Genomic DNA, 9814 nt, shown 5'->3' with positions numbered 1-9814 from the left:
TCATCTAGTGTATACATAATCTTGATTTTAGTAAAATTTGAAAATGGTTAAGGGTTAAGGTTAGGTAAGGGTTATGGTTAGGGTAAGGGGTTAATGTTAGGGTTTAGGGTAGGAAAGTCTGAAAGATTCCAGATCGCAATAATTGTTTACCTATCCTGCACATACAGTTATCGCTTGCCTTGCCTTTCATCACGTTATTTTGTGTTGCCCTGTGCACAAATCAACAAATTCCAAATAAAATAACGCTAACAAAAATTATGTCAACACCAGCTGTCTAACCAATGCAATATTTTTTCTAGTATAGATAGGTCATTACGGTATGACGAACAGAACCAGGGTAATACATTAAAATGTGTAATAAAATCAGGCCATTCCAAGGTGGAAAAATTTCATTTGGTAGGAGCAAGACTCTTTTGCATCATATTAGTCAGATGAGCCAAGTGCCCTGTACAGTCAGTGTGTGTAATCCTCAGTCTAGTGCAGCTGGCAATACAGACCTTGGTAAGAGTTGCAATTCTTTCTCTCATAGACACCGGTGTGTAAATGATTAATATCAATAGTTGTGGTGAAATATGGTGCAATGGGAGGTGATGGCACACCACTAGACAGTCTGACAATTGGGTCATTCAACTCAGAGCCTCTCCAGAGTAAAATGTAACGAAGGTAGGATTGTGGGTGTGCGAGAGCCTGTGGCCTAGGATACACTTCCACAAAAGTGGATGAAACAATGTCACTTCAGTTTTGGGAGATTCAAACATTGACTGGCCTGATGAGAAATATCCTTTAGATAATGTTCTCTTCATACATTGCACTTATAATAATATCCAGAGGCTGAGTGCCATCTGCTGGTCAACTTCTCCATCTACAAACAAAATGCCTGAGTCTCACTGTACCTTGTCAAGAGTCAATAGCTTCCTAACTGTTGAAATGGGTACGCAGCAGTGGCGCCACAGTCATTCAGGGCAGCCCCACATTTTTAGCACCAGAATATATAGATATTTGTTGTTTTTTTGTGGGGGGGGGGCTGTTTTGCATGCTATTTTGGCATTAATTCATGTCACATATGTTTGCAAACAATGTAAAAAAATACATATATCGTTGAGTTAAAAAAGCTGCATACAAACATGGTCTCTTTTTTGTTTTCTTGAGTAAGGCAGCTCCAAAATGCAGGTGTTCAAGCCTAGCTCAGTGCTTCTGTGGTGGTGGGCCAAGCCAGCAGAAAATATGGAGCGTTGCGCCATGATTGGCTCAGTGTTCTGTCACTCATGGGGACACTACGTCACCACCAAGTCTAAGGGTAGAGCTCTAAAATTCTAGCCCCTTGGGTGCTGCCATAGAGTTACATTAGAAGTGCCCATCTAAGAAGGCTCAAGCTCATTGGCCACAGATACAATTATGTCACATCACGTTATATCTACAGTACCTTTGATTGGACTGATCAACATCATACTTTCAAAATCTTAGCTAGCCGTCATGATTGCGAATCAAGTCGAAAATCTACTGGCAAATCCTTTTTAATCCTTGTCATACAAAGATAAATAACGAAGAGAAATTATAGATACAACGTATTGGTGCTCATCGGCCATTGGACATAAACATTACACAACAAGTTGGAAATCGCAAATTCAACAATGAGTAGTTTGGAAGGAATCAGTGGCTAACTGCTAGCATTGCAAAGCAATCATTAGCCTGCTATTCAGTGGAGTGGCTGTGTGGTCTCAAATCTAAGATTATGGGTCTCTTTTCTTAGTTTAAAATTATAAACATTCCATATTGGTCATAATGTCAATGAAGCATGATTTGTGCCGCACTCAAAACTGCAAAATCTGACTTTAGTGAGTTCAATACAACTGGGAACTCTGGGAAAACGAGCTACGACTGGGAAAATACGGTTTAAACTTTCATCAAACTTGGAATTGTAAATCAGGAACTCGGGCCTCTTTCTAGAGCTACGACCTGAAGATCACTGACGTCATCATGATTACAACCCCCCACCCAGAGTTCCCAGTTGTCTTGAATGCACCATAAATCCAGAAAATGCCAGGTGAGCACAGTACAAGGTGAGTCCAAAAATGTCTTGTATTCTTCTGCATAAATTAAATATGCCAGGGAGATATGTATACTGTAGCTAAGAAAGTAATGTGTGGTGCACATGTAGTCCATAACTGGTTTTTGAGAAATGTAATTAAATATTGTAAGAGCTTTCAGTGTCTGCTTATATGCCGCCTTTATTTATCCTACAGTTCTGAATTGGTGTACAGGGAGGGCACAGTAATAACAGCCCATGTTCTGAATTCTGTCGCTGTACATTTCAAAAGTGCTGAGCAAAGTTTTGACTACGTTCATCCTAGCTTGCTCATGTCTTAATTGAAATTACGGATTGCCTCTAATCTGCTTGTCGTCCTTATGCCATTGTTTGTACATCTCAATTTTCAGTGGAAACCACATTTCTTTAAGCAAGTCAGCCATGGGCCATTTAATTTTTGTTAAATTTAAAGGCAGTAAATGAGGCTGAATTTACTGTGTCGCTGCCAGACAAGGCTCCGCTGATAGCCAGCTGTGGCAGTAGTATAGGTGCAATTAATTGTATACATTCTGCTTGCGGCTATGCAATCCTGACCTGTTCACCGGACGTGCTACCTGTCCCAGACCTATTATTTGACCATGCTGGTCATTTATGAACATCTTGGCCAGGTTGTTATAATCTCCACCAGGCACAGCCAGAAGAGAACTGGCCACCCCTCACAAGCCTGGTTCCTCTCGGTTTCTTCCTAGGTTTTGGCCTTTCCTAGCCAACATGATTCAACACTTGCATTGCATGCTGTTTGGGGTTTTAGGCTGAGTTTCTGTACAGCACTTGAGATATCAGCTGATGTACAAAGGGCTATATAAATACATTTGATTTATAGTGTTGTGGCTTTGCTTGCATCCCACTTATGTCTCACTGAGATTTACATGCTTAATTCACCACTGGTGTAGAGACAAAGAAACAGTCTTGAACAGGGTGTAACAGTATAAATTGCATTAGACAATATTTGCCGCAAAACAAATTCCTTTATTAAGTGTACAAAACATGTGCAAAAATAGTGACTCAGAGGAAGAAATACACAAGCATGGCTTTGCCCTAAGAGACCTACACACCAGTCATGAAAAGACAGTGAATACATACATACAACTTGACATGCGAAAACTATGGTTGACAGAAAGAGGGATGATCCCAGGCTGCTGTCACCTATACTAGAGAATATTGCAAATTGTGGCCTTGGTTTCACAGCATTTGATAAGTACCAAGTAAGGGCCAGCTAATCAAACAAACTGCACATTCATCAGCATTCTCCCTTTGATTTCTGCTGCATCGTGCAAAAAGAGTTCATTAGCAATGGCCTTGAATGACATTCACAGTTCAGCAAATCAAGCACATAGACACCCTTTTGGCCCATGAGCTACTTATGAAATTACCCAGCTCTTTCCTTCGTACTAAACACACACACACACAAATGCAAACACAATGACAGGGCAGACTGACTAAATCACAGGAAATGACCAGTGTCACGAGAAATTTCTGAAAGAGATGTGCAACTTCTTGCAAAGAAGCTAATCATGACTAGAACTACATCAGCTAAACTGAAAAACCTGGCATGCGATGAAAATACTTTGAGCCACTCACACCAAACATGAAAACACATCTAAATGCTTAACACTGACATGTGCGGAAGGGGTTGTATATAGTGTCAGACGTGAATTAAGTAGGGAAAAATAGTGGTCAAAACGGGGAGAAGCGGTACTAGGTACAGCAGTACTACATCTGAGCCATGAAATCAGGCCTTGTCTACAGAAATCCTATCCAATTGCAACTATGGCACTAAAACACATGACAAGACACTGAACAAGATGCTAAGCTTGACCTAAACTGTGGTTTAAAGGCCTCTTGGGTTGTGCAGCAAAGCAATAGAGAAAGGCACACAGCTTGTGGATTTGGGGTGGATATCCACAAACACAAACCTCCCCACAGACAAATCAGAACACTAGTACGCCACTCATCCCGAGCCATCCATTACCACCACCTTCCCCCTCTCCTTTACAGTATGGTGCACTTTTGCTTTTTCTTCTTGTCCCCGTCTTTCTTGGTCGTGTCGGCCTTCTTGGGCCCGTAGAGGCTGGAGAAGCAGGCCTGGGCGGAGACGGGCTCCCTCAGACTGAGCAGCCACCTCCCCTTGCCGTAGTAGGCCAGGGAGCCGAGCTCCATTTCCTCCACCAGCTCTCCCTCCTGACCCTCTTGCTGAAGCGCTAGGATCTCCAGCAGGTCAAAACCAGTCTGCTGTGGCTCAACCCCCTCCGCACAGCCCAGGGTGATGTGGGCACGGCTGCCTGCGGGCAGGGTGGCGGCAGCCGGGACTAGAGGGACTGCCTCCTTCTCAGCGTCGGCAGGCCACAGGGTTAACTGATCCTCAGAGAGAGAAACCCGGGCACCAACAGTGCGAGGTGTGACGAAGAGTGCACTAAGGGACAGCTCGAACGCAGAGCCATACAACTCTTTAACAATCTAGAGTGGGGAAAAGAAAGAGGTTATTTCAAAATGGTCCCCTGAAAAGTGAAAATGCATATAAACACAGGTCATCAGATTTCAAATTCATAAAAAAAGCAAATTTGAGCTGTGTAGTAAATGGGTTAATAGGACGAGGTTGCATTTTACAAATATTTCCCATCACCAATATACACGAAACAAAAATATAAAAGCAACATGTCAAGTTTGCCCCATGTTTCATGAGTTGAAATAAGAAAATATCCAGACGCACAAAAGGCTTATTTTGCGCACAAATTTGTTTATATTATATCCCTGTTTGTGAGCATGTCTCCTTTACCAAGATAATCCAACCGACAGGTATGGATTTCAAGAAGCTAATAAAACAGCATGATCATTACACAGGTGCACCTTGTGCTGGAGACAAAAGGCCACTAATTTGCAGTTGTGTTACAACAATGCCAAAGTTGAGGGAGCATTCAATTGGCATGTTGACTGCAGGAATGTCCACCAGAGCGGTTGCCAGAGAATTGTATGTTAATTTCTCTAGCATAAACTGCCTCCAACATAATTTTAGAGAATTTGGCAGTAAGTCAAACCGGCCTCACAACCGCTGACCACATGTAACTATGGCAGCCCAGGACCTCCACATCCGGGTTTTTCCACCTGCGAGATTGTATGAGACCAGCCACCTGGACTGCCGATGAAACAGATTAGTGTTTGTCTGTAACAAACTCATTTTATGGGGGAAAACATTCTGATCGGCAGGGCCCGGCTCCCAAGTGGGTGGCCCACCGCTGCACCCCTGCCCAGTCATGAAATCCATAGATTAGGGCTTAAATTAATATATTTAAATCAAGTGATTGCTTTGTATGAGCTGTAACTCCGTAAAAAAAAAAATCGTTTAAATTGTTGCGTTTTATTTTTGTTCAATATTCTTTCAGACTTACTGGTTTGTCTGCATATTCCTTGGCTCCCTCAGCCTTGCCATAGTCACAGAATTTGGTAGTGCAATGAAGAGCTCCATTGGCTTGGAAATACTGCTCCAGGTCCACCTCTTTCTCAGCCTCAACAGTGACTGAAAAAAAAAGCTCAATTGTCAGTCAAGCTCAAGAGACTAAAATCTGATTTAGATAAAAAATATAATTGTGTGTATCACAAGACAGTTGTGCTGTACTCACAGTCAGGCAAGTGCTTCTTGAAGGCCTCAAGTGTGTCCAGCGTCTTCAGGAAATCCATGGACGTGCACCTGACCTTGTCCTGGATGCCAGGGAGAAGGAACCAGCCAAAGAAAAGGGGCAGGGACGTCTCCTCAAGAGGAACTTTCATGGCCTGGATCTGGGATTCCTCTAGCCCCCGCAGAGTTCTCTTGGCCAACTGTGGCAAGTCTCTGCTCCACTCAGTGCGGGGCTCCAGAAACATGGCCACCAACCGGTGCTGCTCCGCTACCTCCCCCAGACGCGCCAGCCGATCATGGGTATGGTTGGTGTCATCCACCACAATCACTTGAGCAGATGTTCCTACACTGCAGCAGGCTACCACAGCATCGTCAAAAGCCTTGTACCCATCTGCCGATGCTTCTGGACTCTCCGGTTTCACACCATGGTCATCAGCACAGCAGACAGTGCAGAGACCCTGGTAGCTATCTGCAATAGCACGTGCCAAGAGGCTCTTGCCGCTGCCGGGGAGGCCTCTGAGGATGATTAGAGTGCGAGAGGTGCGAAGGGTGGCTTTGGTCTGCTCATGCTCCAGGAAAGCGAAAGACAAAGTGCCAGGAGCAGGGACCTGCTCGACAACTTCTGCCTTCTGCTGCTCCACTGCATCACCTTCTGCCTGTTTCTCCGACTCGACTTCTTTTACAATTTCAGCTTCTACCAGTTTCTTTTCCGTCACAGTCTCAGCAGCTACCGGTTTCTCTGCTTCCACCATCTTCACAGTCTCAGCTGCTACCGGTTTCTCTGCTTCCACCATCTTCACAGTCTCAGCCGCTACCGGTTTCTCTGCTTCCACCATCTTCACAGTCTCAGCCGCTACCGGTTTCTCTGCTTCCACCATCTTCACAGTCTCAGCCGCTACCGGTTTCTCTGCTTCCACCATCTTCACAGTCTCAGCCGCTACCGGTTTCTCTGCTTCCACCATCTTCACAGTCTCAGCCACTACTGATTTCTTTGGCTCGGGTTCCGGTACAATGTCAGCTTTGGTCGGTCTGTCTGCCTCCGCTTCCTTTACAGTTTCAGGCTCTGCTGGCATCACCTCCAACACAATACCAGATTCTGCCTGCTTCTCAGATTCCTCAGGCCCTTTCTCTTCTGGTTCAAGCAGTTTGACGTCCTCAGATTTTGGCTGTGTGACAGGCTCGGGCGCTGCCTGCTCAGACAGTTTAACAGCCTCTGGGACGGGTTCTGCTATTTTCTCTGGCGCAGTTTCAATGTTATTCTCTGCTAGAGGCTCTGGTGTTCTCTCTGGCATTGGCTGCTTTTTAGGCTCTGCGGTCTGGATGTTTTTGCGTTCTACGTACATTGCTGTAGCTGGCTCAGAAACCTCTGTTGAGGTCTCTAGTTCTGGTTGTTTTTCTGGGTACTTCTCTGCTTTAGTCAAAACTTCTGTAGAAGTCTCTGGAACCTTCTCAGGAGATACAACCATTTTCATTAAGGATTTTTCTGCTTTAGGCGCCGTCTCTTGCGTTTCTTCTGACGGTCCTGATTCTGTAACCACATCTTGCAAATGCTCCATTTCTTGCCTATTCACTGGTGATTCTGCAGGCTCTATTGGAGAGTCGAGTTGTGACTTGGGGCAGCCTCCTGCTCCAGTCTCCTGTTTCTCTTGAGTCTCTGATGCGGTGTCCAACACCTGGTTCTGCTCAGCATCCATATCTGGGTTCCTCAATGGACCTAATGATAAACACTGGTTTAGACAAAAGATTTTCAACGTGAAAATACATGCTATGATACAAATGAAACTCAAACAAATTCAATACTTAGGGAAAACAGGAACTTTATCAAAATAAAACTGTACAGTATACAAACAATGCAATTCATTTAAACTTCAAGCTGTTAAAAGACGAAATTTGACAACTCTTCTCTTGTGCAAATATTCAGGATACCAAACTTATCTTAGTGAGGGAGTCAACTGATATACTTTGGTATTTCTAATAAGCGTTATAGGGAGCAGCAGATTCCTTATTTAATTACTGCACTGCAGCGGTTTCGCTGTGTCGCCCCTCGAGTCCTGCCGACTCAGAGCTCATCGTGGGCAAGGCCTCTGCCAGGTTTGACAAAGGCATTGGGTGGTTGGCTTGGCTCTATCGACCTGATTAATAAATGGTTTAAGCACAGCTGGCATATTTGGAGTGGTGTGAGACGGGGATGTGTGTTAAGTATGCCTTCATGGCTCAATTCTCAAAACATCCACATAACCGGCTGCATTATACGTGTAACGTTAGGTGGGGAAGACGTAACTGGGGAAGAAACAAACGTCAATTGGAATGCATGAACATTCATCCATAAAACCGATCAAATATGCATCACCAATTTAGTACGGAATTAGATTGATGAAAAAGATTCAGATATAGGCTTCGCAAAATTGGCTTATAAAAAGTACAGGCGTGCTCAGCCTCTGACGACTAGGCCGGGGGTGAGAAATGAACACCTGCGACTGATTAAACCAACCTTTTGTGCGGACAAGGGCTCGTAAAGCCTCTTTAAAACGCACTTGAATAAAAATCGCAAGTAACACCAAGAAAAGTACGCAGAAAATATCATTTTTGAGTAACAGACGGTCAGTAGCACAATGGACTATTGGTTGGTGAAATTAGACAAAAAAAAATCATGGTCATCCCGTTACAGGCTAGAAAAGTTGCCCAAGAAACAAAGCGACATTCGAATCAGCTCAAATGCCAATATTTATAGGAAGTGAATATTTAGTAAAAAAAGTCAGATGAGAATAATGTTTAAAGTGCAACCGTGTAAACGCGGCTACTATCATCTAACAATGAAATGGTGAAACGGGGAGTGGCTGCAATGCAATTACCACCCTACAGATAAAACTAATTCAGCGTGGCAATGTCATGTCCAGATTTAGATGCCACATTTGAACAATAACGGTAGCCTATTTCAAAGCTAAATAAATTGTATGTCTTAAATGCGACTATTTCTGAAAATGTTGATCACGTCAGTCAAGTTCCAAGATCGTACTATATGACAGCAGTTTCTAATCGGGCGATTTAGGATAACTACCATATTGCTATGAATGAGACGAGATTACCGACGGAGGTTTCTTACCGTGCCTGTTGTGTCAGGAGTATGCCGCTGACTCTGCAATTTAAGCGTTTTCAAAGCTGGCAAGCAGTGGAGAGTAGGCGCTCCGCGCAGAAATCTGCCCACAACACGCAGGAAACAAAACGGAAACTGCTGTCTCTTGAGCACGCGCAAGGCTTCGTGCTCTTGAGGGTGGGTTGCTTCCTATCGTTTGCGCGACCCCGCTCTTATCAACGCGAACGGCCCAGCAATGACAATGTAGACCTGGCTCCTAGCTGAGAAGAAAATTAAATATGAGTTTAGTTGAATTGAAATTTCACAAGTCTGATAATTAATGGCATAAGTGACAACAATTAGTTATTTTATATTTTGGCAGTTAATGATTTTAGGTCCACTTCCACAACACATACTCCTTGAAAAATAAAGCTCTGTATAAAAATGTTTCCAGAAACGCATGTTCCGTACAGGAAATTTGCTCAACAGTTTGGGGACTTTATGAGATTAGATGAGTCTAATCAATTTCTGATCCGATAACATGGAAGGATTTCTTAATACCCATATTAAGGGAACCAGCTACCTAGTGAATAACAGCATTGTCAGCATGCCAGTCTGAAACAATGATATCAGAGTGCAGAAGTAAAGGGAACGAGCCTTGTAATCAGATAGAAAAATACCACAGCGAAACGTGTACACAGTTCTAAAGAACTGTAAGATGACTTTTGACTGGGAGAATTGTGCCAGTCAGTACATGTCTGTTGTTTTTGTCTCCAATGGCCTGCTTATATGAACATTGGCACAGGCAATTAAACCCAAGTTACCCAACACCTGCTAACAGGCTCTGCTGAAAAATGTGCCAGATCAGCAAAAGTTCATGAGTTTCATAAGGCAATCGAAACACATCTTAACCATCTTCCTAACCTATATTTCCTTGTATAAAGCTTCTGGGTCATTCTCTCTCGCTCTCTCTCGGTCTCTCAGATAGTTTTAATTAGATTAACAATACCATGTGTGCCAAGTGCCAACGACTCAACACACA

At 43.6% G+C, this 9814-nt stretch overlaps 1 protein-coding gene across 3 annotated transcripts; it reads right to left on the bottom strand.

Moving 5' to 3' along the window:
- Positions 1-3034: 3034 nt before the first annotated feature.
- LOC123999955 (2',3'-cyclic-nucleotide 3'-phosphodiesterase-like) lies at positions 3035-8987 on the bottom strand. 3 transcript variants are annotated; one of them, XM_046306011.1, is made up of 5 exons: positions 8803-8987; positions 6659-7413; positions 5704-6616; positions 5473-5600; positions 3035-4543 (listed from the first exon to the last, which is right to left on the bottom strand). In XM_046306011.1, exons 2-5 carry the CDS (start codon positions 7391-7393, stop codon positions 4079-4081), a joined length of 2241 nt encoding a protein of 746 aa, XP_046161967.1. In that variant the 5' UTR covers positions 7394-7413; positions 8803-8987; the 3' UTR covers positions 3035-4078. The 3 variants fall into 3 exon arrangements, with proteins under 3 accessions (XP_046161967.1, XP_046161966.1, XP_046161965.1); XM_046306010.1 differs by having other exon boundaries at positions 5704-7426; positions 8803-8986; XM_046306009.1 differs by having other exon boundaries at positions 5704-7413; positions 8803-8986.
- Positions 8988-9814: the final 827 nt, after the last annotated feature.

The sequence above is a fragment of the Oncorhynchus gorbuscha genome, linkage group LG16 (genome assembly GCF_021184085.1).
Source record: "Oncorhynchus gorbuscha isolate QuinsamMale2020 ecotype Even-year linkage group LG16, OgorEven_v1.0, whole genome shotgun sequence".
Classification (NCBI taxonomy): Eukaryota; Metazoa; Chordata; class Actinopteri; order Salmoniformes; family Salmonidae; genus Oncorhynchus; species Oncorhynchus gorbuscha.
This window is presented reverse-complemented; position numbering and strand designations above follow the sequence as displayed.

What these genes read in the sequence shown, in the direction of transcription:
- LOC123999955 (XM_046306010.1), bottom strand. Translation starts at nt 7,393, where the DNA reads ATGGATGCTGAGCAGAACCAGGTGTTGGACACCGCATCAGAGACTCAA. An exon ending in CAAGAAGCACTTGCCTGACT is followed by an intron (nt 5,601 to 5,703) that starts GTGAGTACAGCA and finishes TTTTTTTTTCAG; the next exon opens with TCACTGTTGAGGCTGAGAAA. An exon ending in AGGAATATGCAGACAAACCA is followed by an intron (nt 4,544 to 5,472) that starts GTAAGTCTGAAA and finishes TCCCCACTCTAG; the next exon opens with ATTGTTAAAGAGTTGTATGG.